The sequence below is a fragment of the Camponotus vicinus genome, unplaced genomic scaffold (assembly GCF_025532165.1).
Source record: "Camponotus vicinus isolate PSW18456_S1 unplaced genomic scaffold, iyCamVici1.0 SCAF_9, whole genome shotgun sequence".
NCBI classification, from domain to species: Eukaryota; Metazoa; Arthropoda; class Insecta; order Hymenoptera; family Formicidae; genus Camponotus; species Camponotus vicinus.
In genome coordinates this window covers 10,477,634-10,501,852 of record NW_028141981.1, presented here as the reverse complement: position 1 = coordinate 10,501,852, position 24,219 = coordinate 10,477,634, and the positions used below count along the sequence as shown (strand labels likewise).

The 24,219-nt window shown below is 34.7% G+C and overlaps 2 protein-coding genes across 4 annotated transcripts; one reads left to right on the top strand and one right to left on the bottom strand.

The window, feature by feature from the left end:
• Nucleotides 1-438: 438 nt before the first annotated feature.
• On the top strand, nt 439-3,165 carry LOC145976959 (uncharacterized). 3 transcript variants are annotated; one of them, XM_083108534.1, is made up of 4 exons: nt 439-550; nt 898-1,081; nt 2,498-2,639; nt 2,810-3,165. In XM_083108534.1, the coding sequence occupies exons 2-4, from the start codon at nt 1,068-1,070 to the stop codon at nt 3,029-3,031; spliced, it is 378 nt and encodes a 125-aa protein (XP_082964660.1). In that variant the 5' UTR covers nt 439-550; nt 898-1,067; the 3' UTR covers nt 3,032-3,165. The 3 variants fall into 3 exon arrangements, 2 of the variants coding, with proteins under 2 accessions (XP_082964660.1, XP_082964659.1); XR_014440356.1 differs by lacking the exon at nt 439-550 and having other exon boundaries at nt 565-1,081; nt 2,498-2,744; XM_083108533.1 differs by lacking the exon at nt 439-550 and having other exon boundaries at nt 565-1,081.
• Nucleotides 3,166-15,451: 12,286 nt separating this feature from the next.
• LOC145977239 (uncharacterized) lies at nt 15,452-23,422 on the bottom strand. The gene is made up of 4 exons (XM_083109040.1): nt 22,947-23,422; nt 22,543-22,837; nt 16,536-16,718; nt 15,452-16,442 (listed from the first exon to the last, which is right to left on the bottom strand). The coding sequence occupies exons 1-4, from the start codon at nt 23,420-23,422 to the stop codon at nt 15,828-15,830; spliced, it is 1,569 nt and encodes a 522-aa protein (XP_082965166.1). The 3' UTR covers nt 15,452-15,827.
• Between the last annotated feature and the right edge of the window lie 797 nt (nt 23,423-24,219).

Genomic DNA, 24,219 nt, shown 5'->3' with positions numbered 1-24,219 from the left:
GAAAAGTGGCACCTAATTGAGAGGGAGATTCGTATTAAGTTAGCCGGAAATTTTTCAGCCAACCAAAAATCTCCTTATGGAATCGTTTGTATTTCGTATGAAGATGTTTGAAGTGTGATTAAAAACGTTTGTAAGTAATTAGAATAATTATAAAAAATTAATCATTTTTACAGTATGTAGTTAGCCAACATAACTAAATATTAAAAATTCTCCTTATGAATCGTTTGTATTTCGTATGAAGAGTTTTGAAGTATAATTAAAAAGGTTTGTGAGTCATTCGTTTAATTTTAATTAAATTTTTTTATATTGTGAAGTTAGCCGGAAGCTATATAAAATGGACGCCGTCCTGTGATTGGTCGATTTGCTTATGGTAAATACTAAAATTTTCTCATGTGTACTGACTTTAAGTGTAAGGAAAACGAGCAAATTTATCTCTTTTGTAACTTTTAATCCATGACTAATTTATTATTAATTCCGCATAATCGCATAATATATCATGGATCGTGGATAAGCGTAGATAATTGAAATATGTTTTTCTACCAATAAATAAGTAAATCTTTTATAATTGTTTTATAATGTAGTCATCATTCAGAAAATGATCACAATTTGTGATTATGTATTTAATTGTTATTTTATATTCGCTTTCAAATAATAAACTATATAATAATAAAATTTATATAAAAAGATGGTAATATATGTAATCCAATTAATTATAATTGACAAAATAATTTCTTGTGAAAAAATAAAAGTAAAAAATATAGAAGAATTTTTTTTATAGCTTGTATAAAAAATCAGTTTTATGCTAAGTATATTATAATTTTCTGGACTGTAGTAATATTTAATATATAATTTTTGCTATATAAATATATATTTCTGATATAAAATCTATTTCTACAGATAGTAAGATCGGCTGAGTTATGTCACAGAATATCGGAAGGCTTACATCAAAATGCGAGAGAGAGGAGATGGCATATATCAATATGAATCCATTGCTGATGTTGTAAGAGCAAAAATAGATATCTCTGTAGATTTTATTATTTTTGCATCTGAAAACTTGAAAATTGCCCATGCCTTATCGGAAGTAAGTCTTCTTTTGTATTTTCAAATATATACCCAGCAAACACAGAATATTACGGCAACATTGCGGCAATGTTACAACATTGCAGCAATGTTGCAAGCGCACATTTTTAGCATATTCTTTTGTTATCATTTTTTTTGTTAATTATTATTGATTATTATTGATTACTTTGTTAATTATTGTCAATTAAGAAGAAATATATATTTATATAGCAAAAATTATATATTAAATATTACTACAGTCCAGAAAATTATAATATACTTAGCATAAAACTGATTTTTTATACAAGCTATAAAAAAAATTCTTCTATATTTTTTACTTTTATTTTTTCACAAGAAATTATTTTGTCAATTATAATTAATTGGATTACATATATTACCATCTTTTTATATAAATTTTATTATTATATAGTTTATTATTTGAAAGCGAATATAAAATAACAATTAAATACATAGGTCCATATTCTGAATCCTCTTTTATCGATAAAAGTGCCTCTAAAAGTGGCTTACAGCCAATCAGAAGGCTTATAAGCCACTTTTAAAGGCACTTTTATCAATAAAAGAGGATTCAGAATATGAACCATAATCACAAATTGTGATCATTTTCTGAATGATGACTACATTATAAAACAATTATAAAAGATTTACTTATTTATTGGTAGAAAAACATATTTCAATTATCTACGCTTATCCACGATCCATGATATATTATGCGATTATGCGGAATTAATAATAAATTAGTCATGGATTAAAAGTTACAAAAGAGATAAATTTGCTCGTTTTGCTTACACTTAAAGTCAGTACACATGAGAAAATTTTAGTATTTACCATAGCAAATCGACCAATCACAGGACGGCGTCCATTTTATATAGCTTCCGGCTAACTTCACAATATAAAAAAATTTAATTAAAATTAAACGAATGACTCACAAACCTTTTTAATTATACTTCAAAACTCTTCATACGAAATACAAACGATTCATAAGGAGAATTTTTAATATTTAGTTATGTTGGCTAACTACATACTGTAAAAATGATTAATTTTTTATAATTATTCTAATTACTCACAAACGTTTTTAATCACACTTCAAACATCTTCATACGAAATACAAACGATTCCATAAGGAGATTTTTGGTTGGCTGAAAAATTTCCGGCTAACTTAATACGAATGAGAGGGAGTCCGCTGAAAAGAATAGTTTCTTATGGTTGGGCGCCATTTGCAATTATTAACCTTACCCGGCCAACCCGGTTTTGGCTGCGTTCCAAAATTCACTGCCAGTACTGAAAATCTATAATTTACGTGACGTACACTACAGATTTTCAGTACTGGCAGTGAATTTTGGAACACAGCCTTTATCTCAGTTGTTTACCTGTGGCTTTATGCATTTTTATCATGAAAAATGGCATGTTGGATACGCAGATGCACTACCAAAGGAAGAAAAAAAGATGCTTCAAGTAAGAAAGGCCTTTTTACAGCTCGCACAGAAAAAATGTTCAATAATTGGCGTGATAGTAGAATTGCTGCAAGAGGCATCAACGAGTTCAGCAAAAAAGTCGCATCTGTGAGTTGCATTTTCAGAATTTGCACTTTTCTGATACAGAAATGTGATTTCAAATATTTGATGACAGAAAAAGAAAAATAAGAGGCAATAATAAATAAAGAAAATGTATGTGTATACAGCTAACACTGCTTTACAAATGGCGTCCATTCATGAGAAGCTATTCTTTTCAGCGAACTCCCTCTCAATTAGGTGCCACAAATCGGGACCATTTTCTCTACTCGCGCGCTATCAAGTTCGATCTCCTTCTCTCTTACTTCATGGACAAAACCAGAGAGAAGCCTGAGAGGGGCCACGCTGCCATTTTTCAGGGAACGCTTTCCCTACGTCGTGCACTAGCGGTGCGTACATCCATTTTACGCCGTCTGGAACTACATGGCCACATCCACTTTTAGGTGCCGATAAAACAGTCGATTTTGGTTCATGTCTATGCTACATCCACAATTTATAGACCAGAAATACATCTCGCATATAGACGTAATTAATAATATACTTCGTTAGCGCGATTTCTCTTTTCCATTCAAGCATATATTATAAACATCAATATATGCTATTAATAAAATAAATTTATGTAATATACATTGTTCAGGATATTTTATTTTCGTGATAAAAAATAGAAAAGAGAGAGATAAAACTTATATAAAATTCAGTAAATTGAATTTTATTTGTTAAAAAACAGTCCTAGAAAAAAGATAATTATAGACCATTTCCAAGATGATGAGATATCACACGTTTTGAACACTACATTTGATACGCAACATATATATAACTCTTTTAAAAATAAATATAATATTGAATATATGGAAACTAAATCTTTTTATATTTCTTAATAGTTTATCTTATGGAACATAATTTTAAAGTTAACGAGATTCTTGCAAAAAAATAAAAAATAATCATATTAACAACCTAACATTTGTCATTCGAATAATTTTCGATTAGATATAATTTTTTTACCCGGTAAAAAATTTTTCATGTATATTCATGCAGAATTGAATATAATTGTACAAAACTATATATAATTGTGCAAAAATATGTATAATTATAAATGATAGAGTACAGGACATTATATACCCGGGAAAAAAAGTCCATGTCTATTTATATAAAAAAAAGTAAAATTATATACAGTCTTATATGATTATATATAATATCACATATGATTTTATCAGAGCATACGTTTTTGTATATGCTTAGATATGATGTCCATCTCTGACCATTTCTGATCATAAAAAATGATATTAGATACCTCACGTCATATTGTACAATCAGACATAGTCAGATACTGATATCATATCTAAGCATGTATAAAACCAAAGCAAAGGTTAGTTTCATGTATGCTTTGATATAAATCATATATGATATTATATATAATCATTTAAGATTATATATGATTTTACCTTTTTTTATATAGACAAATATAATTTTTCCTAAAAATTATATCTTGCATTATATATTTAATTAATTATTATGCAGTATATAAAAACAACAGTTATATTTATATTATTATAGAAGCAGCTAAGTGGTACTAGTGGTAGCTAGTGCCCCGACAAAAACAGTTACGTCACATCCTCGTCGAATCCACGTATTTTACGTGGCTTACGTGGATGCAGATTTATCCACGAATTATCTACGTGGATACAACTTTCTTTTTTCATTATTACATCGAGGTACTTTATTCTCGAAATATCAATGTAGATTTCATGTGGATATTTCTATTGAAATTATGATTAATCATTCAACGACTCGGTAATATTGTAATGTTAAAAGATATTTTATTAAAATTTTTCAATTGTAATTTTGTATCTAAAATATTTCAGAAATATACCTGCATCATGTTTTTTATAATATTTATAATATTTATATTATAATATTATAATATTTATATTTTATATAATATTGTATTTGCAATATTTCTGAAATCTTTCAGAAAGATAAAAAAGTTTGCTAAAAAAAAGATTATATCTGTATGTTTCTAAATATGTAATAGTACATATGTATATAGAATATGCTTCCTCGCTTTGCCGTTATGCGGCGCTGCATCAAATTAGCTAACTCGTATTCAACTTTTCGTCATAAAGTGTATATAAAGAACTGATACTAATACGGTCCGAAGTTTATTTTTTCTTTTAAGGACCGTCTACGATGGAAGTAATATTGGTGGAGTGGACGGTGGAATAAGGCGTAAGTGAATGGTTCTTTTTCATTTCGCATTACTCCTAGTCTTATGCCTTACTTCACCGTCCACTCCACCGATATTATTTTCATTGTAGACGGTCCTTTAGTCAGTTTAATTTAATAAACTGATTTAATTTAAAGTAATTTGTTTAATAATCTGGATCGCGCGCTTGTTGGGATTCAGAATATGGAATAGATTATTTGAAATTAAACGGATAAATGGGAGATAGCCTATTTATTGCGTATATTAAAAATAAAATATAAATAAAAATAAAATTATTCTTATGGCCGAGTGTATTTATATACTTTTATAAATGTTCAAGATATTCACTTATCAAAAATGAAAAAAGTAATATGTCTCGAAAGTTCACATGAAATTTTCACATAGATTCCACGTAGATTCTAGTACCGTTTTTGAGCGGATTACCCACTCGAATATCCACGTGGATTCAACGATATTAATTTACGTGGTAATAACATGGATTTCACGTACTGTTTTTGTCGGGTGGTTCTTTATGAGAAAAGTGCTGTAATTTTCAGATCTGATAATATTTATTCATATATGATATCATATATGACTATATTTGGCATATAATATAGTCATATATGACTATCTAAATATAGTCATATATGATATCATATATGACTATATTTGGCAAAACATAATTAGATATTGACAAAATCCATATATGGCCAATTTTATATGAACTTTCTTTTCCCGGGTATTTATATATAAATGCAATAACTGTTCCATATAATTATATATAAGTGCGCATTTTGCATATTTATATATAATGTTCACAATGTTTTATGTATAATTATATATGGATTTCTGTTAGTTTAATATATAATTATATATAAGTCTTGCGTCATATATAAATATATATAAGTAACAAATATAGTTCAGATACAATCATGCATAATTGTATACGATTCTATATAAACGAGAAATTTTGATCGAAATGTATATATATCTTTTCCTCAATGCACTCATGAACAACGGATAGGTGAAACATTTTGTTTTGTGCTTAATAACTGTGATTGGGATATACTTATATGTATACACATTGCAAAAGATCTAGACACGATGTCGATAAATAAATAATCATAAAATTATCTCACTGTTGATATAAATAAATGTAAAATAAATTTTCTTCTAATATTATGCTTTCTACAGCCGTTTCGCTGTTGCTTTCAGGTATATACAGGGTGACCCATTTTAACTTAGGCAGCCAAATAACTCGAAAAATAAGCAAGATAGAGAAAAATGTTTTAGACAAAAGTTGTATGGTTTCGAGGGGGCCATAAGATGGTATCATTGGTTTGACCTTGAAGAGTCATTTGAAGGTCACGTGAAGGTCACTTCAATTTTTTAAAATGGAATACCCTATATATTTTTGTACATTCCTGTAGCTTATTTCGAGAGCTTTCCAAAACACTATAATTAAGTACCGTTCCGTTAAGTACTTTTTGAGTTATGATGCTTGAAATAATTTCTTAATTTTACATAAACCGTAAAATATCTTGTAAAATATTCATTTTTCGATTATCTTACCTTAATACTTTTATGTACAAAATAATGAGAGGAATCAATTGGTGTAAAGAAAACACATAGTTGTTTTTAAGAAAAAATATGGAATTGTTAATTGCAAATTACATATTTTTTCTTCGAAACAACTATGTGTTTTCTTTACACCAATTGATTCCTCTCATTATTTTGTACATAAAACTATTAAGGTAAGGTAATCGAAAAATGAATATTTTACAAGATATTTTACGGTTTATGTAAAATTAAGAAATTATTTCAAGCCTCATAACTCAAAAAGTACTTAACGAAAATGTACTTAATTATAGTGTTTTGGAAAGCTCTCGAGATGAGCTACAAGAATGTACAAAAATATATAGGATGTTCCATTTAAAAAAATTGAAGTGACCTTCACGTGACCTTCAAATGACTCTTCAAGGTCAAACCAATGATACCATCTTATGGCCCCCTCGAAACCATACAACTTTTGTCTAAAACATTTTTCTCTATCTTGCTTATTTTTCGAGTTATTTGGCTGCCTAAGTTAAAATGGGTCACCCTGTATATGAGGTATACAGGGTGACCCATTTTAACTTATGCAGCCAAATAACTCGAAAAATAAGCAAGATAGAGAAAAATGTTTTAGACAAAAGTTGTATGGTTTCGAGGGGGCCATAAGATGGTATCATTGGTTTGACCTTGAAGAGTCATTTGAAGGTCACGTGAAAGTCACTTCAATTTTTTTAAATGGAACATCCTATATATTTTTGTACATTCTTGTAGCTCATCTCGAGAGCTTTCCAAAACACTATAATTAAGTACATTTTCGTTAAGTACTTTTTGAGTTATGAGGCTTGAAATAATTTCTTAATTTTACATAAACCGTAAAATATCTTGTAAAATATTCATTTTTCGATTACCTTACATTAATAGTTTTATGTACAAAATAATGAGAGGAATCAATTGGTGTAAAGAAAACACATAGTTGTTTCGAAGAAAAAATATGTAATTTGCAATTAACAATTCCATATTTTTTCTTAAAAACAACTATGTGTTTTCTTTACACCAATTGATTCCTCTCATTATTTTGTACATAAAAGTATTAAGGTAAGATAATCGAAAAATGAATATTTTACAAGATATTTTACGGTTTATGTAAAATTAAGAAATTATTTCAAGCATCATAACTCAAAAAGTACTTAACGGAAAGGTACTTAATTATAGTGTTTTGGAAAGCTCTCGAAATAAGCTACAAGAATGTACAAAAATATATAGGGTATTCCATTTAAAAAAATTGAAGTGACCTTCACGTGACCTTCAAATGACTCTTCAAGGTCAAACCAATGATACCATCTTATGGCCCCCTCGAAACCATACAACTTTTGTCTAAAACATTTTTCTCTATCTTGCTTATTTTTCGAGTTATTTGGCTGCCTAAGTTAAAATGGGTCACCCTGTATATAAATAAAATAAAATAAGGTGAAAAAGCAAAAGTTTATTTATTCTTAAAGAAATATATTACAAATTATATATATATATATATATATATATATATATATATATATATATATATATAACTACAAACCCAGCAAACACCTAGCTGGGAAGTAATATACAAAAAAAATACAATATAATTCATCGTTTTCAAACGCTTTGATAATAAAGTCAATTAAATGCACTGCAATAGAACATGTTTTAATAGAATATATTTTAGCATTAAAATAATGTTAAAGCAGACATTTTCTAATAGTTTTAGGAACAACACATATGTAATCATTTATTAGTAATACTTTCATCATTGACATAATATTATTAATCTGCAATAATATAGAAGGCCCTCCTTCCTTAATTGGTAAAATGTGATCTACTTTTACTCGTGTTATCCGATGAAACATAATTCTAGCCTGATCTATTTCAAATGGCTCAAGTATAAAGAGAATATATTCTCTTTACTTACTTTACTACTACTTGAGCTTTATACTTGAGTAATATACTTTTGTATATTACTTTTTGTATATTATAAATAAAATAAAATATATATATATTGTGACGTGACACTTGGCGGTCCGTCACAAGGATCGCGAGATCCGACCGAGAATGAATTTGGGCCCTCGTTCTCTCCGGATTTAGGGAGAGAGCGGCTATTGGAGGCGAGATTATACTCGCCTCCCTTACGTAAAAATTTATTTGTTAGCAATAAGATTAGGCTTAAGCGCGGGCGTGATGGGAAACGCTGACGGGATCTCATCCGGTGGCTCAACTTGAAGAAGAAGTCCAGGATACAAGGAAACGGGCGAGCGGAAGCGCCGACTAAAAGGAACACGCCAAGCTAAGTATTATTATTTAATTGCGTCAATAATAAAGTCCACTTAAGACTACTGCTGCCGCCCCTGTAAACATTCATATGCTCAGCAGGTACGGGGAACAGTTGCGGGGAAGGCCAACCAGCGGACGAAAACTGACACTGAGATCCCGAGTCGGAGTCATCTCGGCCGGAACAGCGCTAAAGAAGAACATTCTAAATCACGGCGAGTGGCTGCCGAAAGTATCCCTCCTGACGGGCCTCGACGAGAGAAATTATGGAAAATAAAAGAGGAAACGGGGTGCGACAAGCACGTGTACCGCCCTGAAGGCCGCAGGATTAAAGGGGCCACACGACGATCCTGAGGGTTGCGGAAGCGCCACAGATGGCCTAGTTAAGCCTACGGCACACGGTACAATTTTTCGTACTGGATTTGATAAGATTTAGTAAAATGTTAGAAATGCTGCATTCTGATTGGTGCATTTTTAGTATTTTACTAAATCTTATCAAATCCAGTACGAAAAATCGTACCGTGTGTCGTCGGCTTTACGCATTAATTTGCTGGCGTGATTCCGACGGGCCTTCCGCTCGCCACTGTTCGACGGACCGACGAAGGGAACGACGGCCCAAAATTATCGATCCGACAAGTGGATGACGAGAGCACGGAGAACCGCAAGGAGTCACCGGTGAGACAAGCGTCGACCCCATCTGGCCGTCTTTGTTAAATCATTCAGGTAGAATTAGCTCGAACAATGTCGGTGCCGTATAGCTGCCGTCATTAAATTCCTTGTGAAATTCTTTTTCTACGTTCTCGATATTTGCGTCTTAGAGTACGACGGCCGGCCGAAAGACTTTGTTCGAGCTTTCGTAAAATTAAGTGCCCTCTCTCCCAGTTGCGCGCCGACAGTCACTGTAAATGTTTATTTGTACAATTATTACTGTTGATTGTAAATTTTTACCCGTTAAAAGTATTGTAACCGAGCTCACACACATACGGCGATCTCGATATTCGATAGCTGGCAATTGCGTTGCAGCGTCGACTCGCATTCCGTGTATTATATCATAGAGAGTAATTGTTCGCGTTCGAGTGTGTCTTTTATTAATTAATCGAGTCGTATCTAAATTCTTTTCGTTAACGTGTAACATACCGGTAATTGATAATCCAATTCATTGTGTAAAGAATTCACTCATTTTGCGTCCGGCTGTTTATTCTAATCTTATAATTCGCTCTCTTTCTTTCACGCAGGGTAAATAACATTAACCGGGCGAGTAGTGCGGTAATCATTATTAAAAATTTGTCTAAATTCCTAGCTGTCGAGGCTCCGACAAGCCTCGCATAGCGCGGAATTCCAAAAACTTTCTCAACGCTTTTTGTCAATGCTGGACATGTGATACCGCGGTGCTTGTACCCGCACACCGGCCCGTTGCTGCCGATGATAAAATAACTAAAATCGATTGTATAATTTTTCTTCTCCAACCGCCCGCGTCGATTTGATATCCAATATTAATGTTCATAATTATCTACGCCAAATATATTTTAACTTTTATTATCTTAATAGCTTGTGTTATTTTCAGCGACCTTGCATTCTCGATCCTTCCTAATTAAATTGGAAATTAAACGGACCGCCCCTCTACCATTCTCGATACGGGGTTAGCCGAGTGTCCGTCGCGATAGCTTTGAAATTCTTTCGCTTTCTTTTAAGTATCGTATATCGTCCAAAGACTTTATTAGAGCGGTGCGTATTCCCGCACCTGGCGCCCATGCAAATTTAGAGTTGAAGTTTTGAAGAGAAATCACGCCGAAGGTGTGCCGTGGGCCAAAATCACCGGCCACAATTATCAGCCCAATATCAAAAAAATAAACGGTCACAATATATATACAGGGTGGATCATTTTAACCTTTAATGGCGAATAACTCGAAAACCAAGCCCGGGAGAGAAAAATGTTTCAGACAAAAGTTGTTTGGTTTCGAGGGGGCCATAAGATGGTATCATTGATTTGACCTTGAAGAGTTATTTGAAAGTCACATGAAGTTCACCTTCAATTTCTTAAATGGAACCTACTATTTGTCATTGCATATTCTTGTAGCTTATCTCGAGAGCTTTCCAAAACACTATAATTAAGTACCTTTTCGTTAAGTACTTTTTGAGTTATGAGGCTTGAAATAATTTCTTAATTTTACATAAACCGTAAAATATCTTGTAAAATATTCATTTTTCGATTATCTTATCTTAATACTTTTACGTACAAAATAATGAGAGGAATCAACTGGTGTAAAGAAAACACATAGTTGTTTTGAAGAAAAAATATGTAATTTGCAATTAACAATTTCATATTTTTTCTTAAAAACAACTATGTGTTTTCTTTACACTAATTGATTCCTCTCATTATTTTGTACATAAAAGTATTAAGGTAAGATAATCGAAAAATGAATATTTTTCAAGATATTTTACGGTTTATGTAAAATTAAGAAATTATTTCAAGCCTCATAACTCAAAAAGTACTTAACAAAAAGGTACTTAATTATAGTGTTTTGGAAAGCTCTCGAGATAAGCTACAAGAATATGCAATGACAAATAGTAGGTTCCATTTAAGAAATTGAAGGTGACCTTCATGTGACCTTCAAATAACTCTTCAAGGTCAAACCAATGATACCATCTTATGGCCCCCTTGAAACCAAACAACTTTTGTCTGAAACATTTTTCTCTCCCGGGCTTGGTTTTCGAGTTATTCGCCATTAAAGGTTAAAATGGTCCACCCTGTATATACAGGGTGACCCATTTTAACTTAGGCAGCCAAATAACTCGAAAAATAAGCAAGATAGAGAAAAATGTTTTAGACAAAAGTTGTATGGTTTCGAGGGGGCCATAAGATGGTATCATTGGTTTGACCTTGAAGAGTCATTTGAAGGTCACGTGAAGGTCACTTCAATTTTTTTAAATGGAACATCCTATATATTTTTGTACATTCTTGTAGCTCATCTCGAGAGCTTTCCAAAACACTATAATTAAGTACATTTTCGTTAAGTACTTTTTGAGTTATGAGGCTTGAAATAATTTCTTAATTTTACATAAACCGTAAAATATCTTGTAAAATATTCATTTTTCGATTACCTTACCTTAATAGTTTTATGTACAAAATAATGAGAGGAATCAATTGGTGTAAAGAAAACACATAGTTGTTTCGAAGAAAAAATATGTAATTTGCAATTAACAATTCCATATTTTTTCTTAAAAACAACTATGTGTTTTCTTTACACCAATTGATTCCTCTCATTATTTTGTACATAAAAGTATTAAGGTAAGATAATCGAAAAATGAATATTTTACAAGATATTTTACGGTTTATGTAAAATTAAGAAATTATTTCAAGCATCATAACTCAAAAAGTACTTAACGGAAAGGTACTTAATTATAGTGTTTTGGAAAGCTCTCGAAATAAGCTACAAGAATGTACAAAAATATATGGGGTATTCCATTTAAAAAAATTGAAGTGACCTTCACGTGACCTTCAAATGACTCTTCAAGGTCAAACCAATGATACCATCTTATGGCCCCCTCGAAACCATACAACTTTTGTCTAAAACATTTTTCTCTATCTTGCTTATTTTTCGAGTTATTTGGCTGCCTAAGTTAAAATGGGTCACCCTGTATATATATATATATATATATATATATATATATATATATATATGAGGTATATATAAATAAAATAAAATAAGGTGAAAAAAGCTCCATTTTCACATTAATAAGAGGTGTGTTTGTTTATTCTTAAAGAAATATATATACATATATAATGTGAGATACGAACACATTTTGGAGAGCGTTACCGTTATATATTATAATTAATACTTATGGATATATTATAATTATGGATTAGACTATTTTCTAGACATGAACTATATGGCATATAGCAATATGGCATATATTTTATTTTATTTATAGTTGATTGATAAACGATTGTGTAATATAAGCACGCGTACAACATATTACACAATCGTTTATCAATCAACTATAAATAAAATAAAAAATATGCCATATTACTATATATACCCAGGTAAGGTTTGCCAACTCTTGCCCAACGTTAAACGTCGGGCAGACATTAGCGATATCACGGCAAACCGACTGTCATTATTCGATCGCGGTGCGACATCGGCCCAAGCAAGGTTAGCCGACTCTTGCCAGATGCCGACTCACGGGTCAACGTTGGCAATACCGCGACAAAACTGGTGTCCGACATTGACCTGACGTTAAAAAAAAATTATCGTATATTTATTTCGAAATTTTATTACTTTCATAAAACTGAATTTGTTTCTTAATGATAAATTTGGTTCTTAAAATAATGTATGGAAAATTATATATTTGCGCTAGTTATGACATATGTAGATAATATATAACACTTAAATTAAATGAAGAAGTAGTCTAGCACGTAATGCAGTTGGCTCACGATCCAGGGGGTCGATTCTCGAAATGTGTGAGATATTTTTTTTCCGAGATTCCCTAGATTCTCATAAGTGATCCTCGAAGTGTTATTCTCGAAAGTCACTAAGCATGTCACATGCGAAATTTCTCGTAAAATTCATCTCGGATGCCTTCGTGCCGGTGAGAAGTGAAAAGTCATACGTGAGATAGAAAAAAAATAATTTTGAAGGTTAGATAATATTTTTTGTATTGCTTCATTTTATGAAACCAACCTATATATTGTGAATGTAAGTATTTTGAATTATTAAGAAAAGTAAATTTAAAATAAATATCGAGCATATTAAAATAAATTTTGATTTACATTAAAAATAAAATATTTTCACATTATTTTTAACTGCTTCGTTACAATTAATTTTATAATATTGAATAGATTAATTTTATAATATTGAATCAAGAATTGCTATTGAATAGTGTTGAGTACCCAGATAGGAAAGCATGTAGAAAACTTTTAGCATCATTTTTTTTTAAATATATTGTATTATGTAATAATGCTGAATCTGAATGAATTTTTTTCAGATAAAGAAATAAGTTCATTCTCTTCCATTCATTGCATCAGTACTACGATAATAATGGCAAATGTCGAAAATTATCCTGTATTAAATATGCTTAATTTAATTGCTCTTCAAGATTTACAAGAGCATGCTATTTTGCGAGATATACCTCGCAGAATATTAAATCTAAGACAAGCAGATCAATTTGAACTGCCAGATTCTCTATTTATAAAACTTTATCGTTTGAATAAACAACGAGCCTCAGATGTATTAGATATAGTTACAAATTATATTCCAGAACCAACCAGAAGGTCTGCTTTGGATGCCCAAACTATGGTAATGATACTATACAAACATAATTGAATATTTGACGGTGATATTCAATTTGAAAAAAAAAATTTTTTTTTTAATTTTTTCAAGCTATTTACAGCATTGAGATTTTATGCGGGTGGTAGCTATCAAGTGGATGCAGGTTTCAATGTTTTTAATGGTATAAGTCAACCCTCTACAAGTAGATCTATAAACACAATAACAAATATTTTAAATAAAGAAGAAATTCAACATGAATGGATTCATTTTCCAGAAAATTTGAATGAAATGAACAATAACAAAAATGGGTAATGTATATTAAATCTTATTGATTTGATTAATATATAATAATTCGACATATTAATAGTTCTAATCAGTTGTTTTCAGATTTTGGCAAAAGTTTAATTTTCCGAATGCTATAGGGTGCATTGATTGCACTCATATCAAGATATTTCCTCCTAAAACTAATGATCTTGATCAACCAGAACGCATATTTGTTAATAGAAAAGGTTACCATTCTTTGAATGTACAATTAGTAAAAATAATTTTATCAAAAAATGGAGAAAATATACCCAGCAAACATTTGATTACAGTAATGTAACATTAATGTTATAATTTCCTATTTAACAATATAACTGTTAGGCATGTTACATTGCAGTTACATTGTTGAGTGGAAAATTGATATTATGTTACTGTAATCAAATGTTTACTGGGTAATAACTTCAATTTAATGATTATTCTTTCCAGATTTGCGATGCTAATTACAAAATTATTCATGTGGATTCACGATGACCTGGTAGCAACCATGATAGTTTTATATGGAACCAGTGCAATGTACTGCCACTTATGGAAACTTTATATGAAAGAAACCAAAGATTCTTTTTGATTGGTATATGTAAACTATACACAATCTATAACCCATCACCTTTTAATAAATATTTTTTATTTAAAGATTCTTTTTACAGGAGATTCGGGTTATGCTCTTCGTCCTTGGATGATGACACCTATAACCAATGCTGCTCCAAATACCCCAGAAGAATATTATACTCAAAGATTAACATCAACTAGATCAATAATTGAAAGAGTAAATGGTGTTTTAAAAATGCGATTTCGATGCTTAATCCAATACAGAGCACTACAATACGCTCCAGCAAAAGTGGCAAAGATTGTCAAAGCTTGCTGTGTTTTACACAATATGTGTATTCGAGATGATATTCCTATACCTGATATGCAGCTCAATGAGGAACAAATTGGACTTTATCCAATAGCATTTGAACTTGATGAAGTTCGAGGTAATAGATTAAATCCTGATCTTGCTGCTGGGAAAAGGATTCAACAACAAATTATAACACAATTATGGATAAGAAGACAAGCCTTGGGCAATTTCAGAGAATAATTACTTAAGATAGGATTATGAATTATATAGAAGTTTCTGATATTACGAGAAATTTGAAATAAATTTTTGTAATTTTTAAAATAATTATAACTTTATTATTATAAAAAAATAGATTTACATTTCTTTTAAATAAATCTAACATTGAAAAATAAAAGTTTTCTTTTTTTATTTTACATTTTCCTTAAAATACTTCTTAACTTTAATCATATTAAAAATATAAAAAAAAAATCACAGCAAACTGGAACGTAAAATTGCACTCTACATATATGTATACAGAACTATATATGTATATATATATATATACATATTTCTTACATGTGTGTGTGTGTGTGTGTGTTTGCGTGCGTGTGCGTGCGCATAAATATACAATCAAGTTCGTATATATTAAATAATTTTGGCATATATGTGCTAATCAGTCTTTTATATTTATCATTTAGATAAATGTTAAGATATTTTTTTAAGATAATTCTATTAAATTATTATTATAGAGATTTACATGAACTTGTGAAGGCTTATTATTTTAATTTTTGTAGCAGCATCTGGAAATTATCAGAGAGTTTATCAAGGTGTTCCACTTGTATTTGTTGTATTTGTACCATTTGCTCTTGTAGTTTCAGCATCTTTTCCTGATATGCAATTGTTGCATTTACTTGCTTTTCGTATAATTCAATTTTTTTATTTAAATAACTCTTTCTAGTTTCCACGTCACTTGTTGCTATTTTTGCCATGGTTTCATTGATGCAAATAGCATCATCTCTCTTTTTAGCTGCTACATATCTTATTTTCTTCGCTGAAGAATTTTTTTGGCTTGCTGGAGCAACATCGTCAACCATCAATTTCCTTTTACAAGTATTTGTACTGGCCGGTAGCGTGATACTATTTGATGTAGAACCGGTTGAATCTACAACTTTACTTATTGGTGCAGTAACAGTGCTTAGTGTGTTGAAAGTGGTTGATGCGTTGACAGTATTTAGTGTGTTTGCTTTTGTTGTAATTTTTGATACTGTAGAGTTGACAGATATTGGTGTTATGTTTACATTTGTACTACTGTTAGGCTCCTCATCCTCCAAGTCATTGTAAAATATTATTTCTTCTTGTGATGGTGTTTCCACATTATTTGCTTGAAAACTCTGCAGAAATATCATACACATAATATTTTAATATTGATAAAAAGTTTTCAATATTCCATATAATATATATTGAATTGTTTTCTAAGAACATACAAAATTTATGACAGTTTCAGGTACATCTAATCCTTGAATAGCAGCATCTCCAATCAGCTCAATGACTGAACTCTCTGCAGGATCAAATTTGTCTTCTGTAAAAGGTCCTCCGCCAGTCTTTGCTATATTTTTTCTTCTATTACTCTCTTTATTCTTTACGTTACCTTTAATATCATAGAATGTCTGGAAGATTCATAAATTCAAATACAATCACGTCATAAAGTTTACAAGTACTTATACATATCTACAATCGTGGGCAAAAGTATTAGGCACCTTCATTTTTATGCTATATTCTTTAAATATATTTTGAAAATAATTATATTTATAATTTTTATTGTAGTAAAATGTTTAAACTTTAAACATTCCAGTATAATAAAAATTATAAATATAGTTATGTTCAAAATATATTTAAAGAATATATCATAAAAATGAGTGTGCCTAATACTTTTGGCCAAGGTTATATGTAATTAGAACTTGAGTGCTCAAATAATATTTTCCATTAACTATACTAAATTTTAAATTTATAATAACAATCAATAAATGTTTTATATTTTATTCAAAACTTGATTAAAACACATACAAAATATCAATGCAAACATTTATATATAAATAAATTAACTCTTATTTTTTTCTGTTATGAATAAGTTTTCTAAAAATTTATTATAAATTATAAAAAAGACTTACTTTCTTCCATTTATGCAGTTTTTATTGAACCAGGCATATTATTTAACTTCTCACTAATTTCATTCCACAACTGTTTTTTTCTTTCATTTGTACAGCCATTTGTCAATTTTGCAGAATTCAATTCTGGATGCGCTTTTACAAAATCTATGAGAATAATTTTTTGATCAATATCTACATATTGTTTTCTTATTTTATTTACATTATTATTAAGCTCGATAACACTTTCCATTTTCACAAATTATTTTTAAACAACTTATTTGAAATTATAACCAAAAATTTTTTTATAATTTTCGAAAGAAATATCGCAATAACAAATAGAGCAATATAAAGAAATATTTAAAGTCGCGCCAGGCTCCCTCTTGGTTGCTTCCTATTGGTTGAAATCTCTGCTGTAATGATGGCAACGTCGCACTCCTCTCACTTCGTGAGATGATGCTAAATGTCATCTCGGAACAATTCGAGAATACCGAAATGCATAGTGGGATGTAGAAAGTGACATTTCTCACTGATGACAAAATCTCACACATTTCGAGAATCGATTCCCGAGTTCGAGTCCCACCAAGGTAAGTGTGTTTTTCAAATACGAGAAAACATTTAATCCATTATAAAAAACGCTAATTTTCAGATAGAATCATCATATAGGCTGCATCTTAAAAAACAAACGTAGTTAAAAAAAGTAATAAAATTTCGAAATAAATATACGAATATAATTTTTTTTTATGTCGGGTGAATGTCGGAAATCAATGTCGGAAATCAATATATATATACAGGGTGTCCTAGACCACCCGTACACTCCTTTTCTTTCAAAAACTAAGCATTTTAGAGAAAAACGTTTTGGACAAAAATTGTATGGTTTTGAGGAGAACATAAGACGGTGTCATTGGTTTGACCTTGGATGGCATCGTTAAGGTGAGGTCAAGGACACCTTTAATTTCTTAAATGGAACCACCTATTTTTTATTGCATATTCTTATAGCTTATGTCGAGAGCTTTCCAAAACACTATAATAAAGTATTTTTTCATCAAGTACTTTTCGAGTTATAAGGCTTGAAATAATTTCTTAATTTTACATAAACCATAAAATATCTAGTAAAATATTCATTTTTCGATTATCTTACCTTAATACTTTTACGTACAAAATAATGAGAGGAATCAATTGGTGTAAAGAAAACACAAAATTGTTTCGAAAAAAAAAAATGTAATTTGCAATTAACAATTACATTTTTTTTTCGAAACAATTTTGTGTTTTCTTTACACCAATTGATTCCTCTCATTATTTTGTACATAAAAGTATTAAGGTAATATATATCGAAATATCGGATATATATCGAAAAATGAATATTTTACTAGATATTTTATGGTTTATGTAAAATTAAGAAATTATTTCAAGCCTTATAACTCGAAAAGTACTTGATGAAAAAATACTTTATTATAGTGTTTTGGAAAGCTCTCGACATAAGCTATAAGAATATGCAATAAAAAATAGGTGGTTCCATTTAAGAAATTAAAGGTGTCCTTGACCTCACCTTAACGATGCCATCCAAGGTCAAACCAATGACACCATCTTATGTTCCCCTCAAAACCATACAATTTTTGTCGAAAACGTTTTTCTCTAAAATGCTTAGTTTTTGAAAGAAAAGGGGTGTACGGGTGGTCTAGGACACCCTGTATATACACGTGATTACAAAGGATATTGTACTGTGTCTAGTTAAATGTAAGACAATAAAAATGCGATGTAACACTTAGTAAATAATTTGTAACAAGCACGCAACAATAAAAAACAAAAAAACCTATATTTGTTACTTTCATTATAAAAATATACCTTTATATAATAATATACAAATATATATATATATATATATATATATATATATATTCATATCCATTTATACATAAGCATATCTGTTTTTATATGGACAAAATTGATATATAAGTTTGTATAACTAGATATAATCAGTTTTGTCTAATTATATATGAAAAATTTTTTACCGGGTACTTATCTAACAATAAGGAAAACTTATCCGAATTATGTCATGCTTGATGTCATTTTAAACATAAAAATTTCATTAATCTATTTTAATTACTTTCAAAAAGATTAAATAAAATATAAAAATTTTAGTTCTTATTTTATGGATATTTAAAGTTGTAAATTATTATAAGTAACGAAAAAATTACCGATATCATTGAAAGCGAGAGCGAGAACGAATAGAGGAAGCGAGATGATGTATCGTAAAAAGAGTTCCGAAATCTCTTACGCGAGATTCCCTTTCTCTATAACATTTCACGAATATATGTCATCTTACTATAAAAAATAAAATGCATGTTATATGTTTTGAAAATGATTTTAATGAAATAATGAGAATTTTGCGATTAAAATGACATCAAACTCGATATAAATCGGACAGTTAAATGTAAGCAAAATATTTATTATTAGACTAATTAAAAATTATCCGATTTATATCGTGTTTGGTGTCATTTTAATCGCAAAAATCTCATTAATTCATTACAGTTATTTTCAAATCGATAAAATAAAAAATAAAAGTTTTAATTTTTATTTTATAAGATGTTTACATTCTCGTGAATTGCGAATGGATAGAGAAAGCGAGGAAGCCGATTATGAGAGATTTCGGAACTCTTTGATGATAGGTCATCTCGCTCACTCTCTACTCGGTTTCACTCTCGATTCTCGGGTCCGCTTATCTTTTCAAATTGTTTAACACGATTGTGAAGGGATGACCTCTCTGTCAGAGAGGACGAAATGTGTGTGTGTGTGTGTGTGTGTGTGTGTATACAGGGCGATCCCGAAAAACGATCCGTCTATAAAATGACATATTCCTGACACCATTCTAAGACAATTTTTCCTTTACCAAAATTTAACTTGAAGCGTAGTTTTTGAATTATTAAAGGAAGTAGTTAACGTATGACGGGTCGAATACAAGAGGCAGGCAAGGGTGGCGCGATTCACCGTCAGACGCGGGTGCTTACGCGAGGCGCCTGCTGCGATCAGCTGGTCGCTATACACATACAGACACACATGCGAACACATACATTCTCTCTCTGTCTGTCTGTCTGTCTGTCTGTCTGTCTGTCTGTCTGTCTGTCTGTCTCTCTCTCTCTCTCTCTCTCTCTCTCTCTCTCTCTCTCTCTCTCTCTCTCATTCGCTCACTCACCTGTAATTTTTTTTTTTTTTTTTTACGAGAGAGGGGAAAATGCATTTTATGCATACCCACCGGTCGATCCAGTGAGTTATGTGGGACTCGAGTACCAAGTCGAATTACCAACTCGGTACTCCCTACCCACTAAAAACCCCTCTCTTTTCACGAATTTCCTTTGACACACTGTCCCTCTGACTTCCCGAGATCTGTTTTCACATAACGTCAAAAAATAGTTATCATTACCTTGTTCGATGACTTTTGATGTATTGCTGTAATTGCTTGAAGGAGAAATGAATTTTCCGATAGATCGTACGTTCTCAAATTTAACGTAGATATCACGTTGCAAAAGACAAGAAATCCACACTAAATAATTGGTGTAAAGAAAACACATAGTTGTTTTTAAGAAAAAATATGGAATTGTTAATTGCAAATTACATATTTTTTCTTCAAAACAACTATGTGTTTTCTTTAGACCAATTGATTGCTCTCATTATTTTGTACGTAAAAGTATTAAGGTAAGATAATCGAAGAATGAATATTTTACAAGATATTTTACGGTTTATGTAAAATTAAGAAATTATTTCAAGCCTCATAACTCAAAAAGTACTTAACGAAAAGGTACTTAATTATAGTGTTTTGGAAAGCTCTCGAGATAAGCTACAAGAGTGTGCAAAAATATATAGGGTGTTCCATTTAAAAAAATTGAAGTGACCTTCACGTGACCTTCAAATGACTCTTCAGTGTCAAACCAATGATACCATCTTATGGCCCCCTCGAAACCATAAACCTTTTGTCTGAAACATTTTTCTCTAAAATGCTTTGTTTCCGAAATAATTGCGTGCGTTAATTAAAATGGCTCACCCTGTATATATATATACAGGGTGATTCTAAATAACTTTATGTTTTTGCAAAAACAATCTTGACCGAATTCTAAGACGATTTTTCCTTTGGCAAAATTTCGTCCGAAGCTTAGTTTTTGAATTATTAAAGGAAGTAGTTAACGTATGACGGGTCGAATACAAGAGGCAGGCAAGGGTGACGCGATTCACCGTCAGACGCGGGTGCTTACGCGAGGCGCCTGCTGCGATCAGCTGGTCGCTATACACATACAGACACACATTTTTTTTTTGATACGCAGGGGAAATCCTCCTGGATACCCCCCCTCCCCGGGGAGGGAGAGAGGGTTATGCCGGACTCCTACCGGCTAAAACCCCTGCGGGTGTCCTCCACCGCGGTGTCACGGGGGAGCCACGGGTACGCCACAGGCATTCTTCCGCGACTCCCCCACCGCAATCCCTCGTTGTAGCCGAGAGGGAGGACACCCGTCCGCCTCCCGGCTCCGTCTAATGGGGTTCTGTCCCGGTGGGAGATCTCCTCGCTCTACACCGGGGCCCCCTCGCCGCGGCCCCTGGACGGGGCCTCCTCTTATGCCGGATGGGGGGAGGGAGGGGGGAGCACCAGGTAGGCCATCAGGCCCTGCCAGTCCCGGAACCTCCCTCTAGCCCCCCATCTGTCCACCTAGCCTGCAGTGGGGGGGGAGCGGGCCCCCAATAGCCCCCCCCCACTCAATCAGTCCCGCGCTGGGGCCTGGGGCCCAGGCACGGGTCGCCTTCTCCTCCCTCGCCGCATCCTCCGGGCCGCGACATCCTGCGCTTCTGGGGGCGGCATCCGTCGACGGACCCTCTCCGCCTCCTCCTTGGTCCTCATGACCTCCTCGCAAAAGGAGGCCACCGCCCTCTATTGCTCCTCCCCCGCACCATGGCCCGCATCACGGCGCGGAGGGAAAGATCTTCCCCCACCACCGCGGCCAACGAACGGCGCTGCACCTCCCAGGCCGGACAGGCCTCGAGGGTGTGCTGCGCCGTGTCCCGGTCTCCCCTGCAGTGATGGCTCCCGGGGGTCGCCTCCCTCCCGATGCGGCACAGGTAGTAACCGAAGCAACCATGCCCGGTCACCACCTGCGCCACCCGGAAGGTGATGCGCCCCCAGGTCCTCCCCAGTCACTCCCTGAAAACAGGGAGAATGGCCCCCACTACTCTTTGGCCCTCGTGGGCCGGCCCGGCTAATTGCCGCTGCCAGTCCGCGAGGACCAATTCCGCCGCTTGACGGCCAATGGCCCTCCTGGTCCCCGGCCCCACGATGGTTCCCCCCCCCACGGAGCTCCCTTACCTTCCAATATGCGGCCGAATGGCCACGCCCCAAGAGCTCCAGGGGAGGGAACCCGCCAGGATTGCCGCCGCCGCATACGCGACAGTGCGGTATGCGCGCGCGGCCCTCAATACAATGGGGCGGTGTGTCCCCCGCAGCATGTTCCTGATCCTTCTGGACCCCGAGGCCGCATCCGCCCAAATCGGGGCCCCGTAGAGGGCCACCGATCCGACCGTGCCCACATACAACCTGCGGACCCGGTCGTCCGGTCCCCCCAGGTTGGATAGCAGCCTCGCCAGTGAGGCCGCCACCCCACCTATCTGGGGGGCCAACTGGGCAAAATGCTCCTCAAATGTCCACATGTCATCCAGATGGAGACCCAGATATTTCATCCGGGTCCCCACCTGGTCGTCATGTCCGTTCACCCTAAATGTGAGCCTGGGGGGGGCCCCCGGGAGCCGTCATGGAAGAAGACGGCCTCCGTTTTCTGGGGGGCCACCTCCAGGCCCAGCGCCTTTATGCCGCGGACTACCCCGGCCACCGCGATGCTGCCAAGCGTAACCGCGTCCCTCCAGTTCTTCCCCCCGACTACCACCAGCGTGTCATCTGCATAGCAAATGACTTGGCAGCCGGGGGGAAGTATCCTTCCCAGCACCTCATCGTACGCGATGTCCCACAGCAACGGGCCCAAGACGGACCCCTGTGGGACACCGCGCACGATGGGCCTCCGTCTGCGCACCCCTCCGGCATCGCGGTAGGCGATGCACCTCTCCTTGAAATAGTCCCGGATTACCCTGGTCAGGTAATCCGGGACCCCGTGCGACTGCAGCCCCTCTCCTATCTTGTCCCACGGGAGGGTGTTGAACGCGTTGGCTATGTCCAAGGATACAGCCAACGCCATCCCCCCGCGCTGGACTATTTGTTCCGAGTGGGCCCGCAGACAGTCGATCGTCGACCGGCCCGCCCGGAACCCAAATTGGCGCTCATTGAGCCCTGCCTCGCTGCAGGTACTCATTGAGACGCCCCACCAGCACGCGCTCCATCAGCTTACCGACCTCGTCCAACAGACAGAGAGGTCGGTAAGCCGATGGGTCATCGGGGTTCCTCCCTCCCTTCGGGAGGAGGGCTAATCTCGCCTCCTTCCAGAGGGAGGGGAAGACCCCCTCTCTGAGGCACCTCGTGAAGAGGTACCTCAGGGACCCGCCAGCTTCACCCATGACCAGGGCCCAGATCTTGCCCGGGATGCCGTCCGGACCAGGAGCCTTATTCGGCTTCATCCTCCGGACGGCCTCCCCCATCTCCTCCGCTGTCACCTCCCAGCCCTCCCTCCACTCGGGCATACGGCCCGAGAGGGGGAAGGGCACCGCACCCCCGGCTCCCCCGGGGAAGAGGGTCTCGACCACCTCCCCGAGGAAGCCGGGGGCGAGAGACTCCGTGGTCGGAGGCGCCCGTGGCCTCAACTTCTTGAGGACCATTCTATACGAGCGCCCCCACGGGTCCTCATTCAGGGAGGCGATCAGCTCCTCCCAGGCCCTGGTCTTAGACCTCCCGATGGCAGCGCAAAGGGAGTGCCGAGCCTCGCGATACTCCCCCCGCGCCTGCTCTATGCACGCCTCACTGCTACCCCTCCTTCGCAGGGTCCGTTGGAGCCGGCGCCTGGCCCGGACCGAGGCATCGCGAAGATTCGCGATTTCCTCG

Coding starts and splice junctions, on each gene's coding strand:
- LOC145976959 (XM_083108534.1), top strand. Junction 2,640..2,809: donor TCAGCAAAAAAGTCGCATCT/GTGAGTTGCATT, acceptor TATTCTTTTCAG/CGAACTCCCTCTCAATTAGG.
- LOC145977239 (XM_083109040.1), bottom strand. CDS start 23,422: ATGGCGTTGGCTGTATCCTTGGACATAGCCAACGCGTTCAACACCCTC. Junction 22,838..22,946: donor CCCCCAGGCTCACATTTAGG/GTGAACGGACAT, acceptor CCCCCCAGATAG/GTGGGGTGGCGGCCTCACTG. Junction 16,443..16,535: donor CTGAAACTGTCATAAATTTT/GTATGTTCTTAG, acceptor ATATTTCTGCAG/AGTTTTCAAGCAAATAATGT.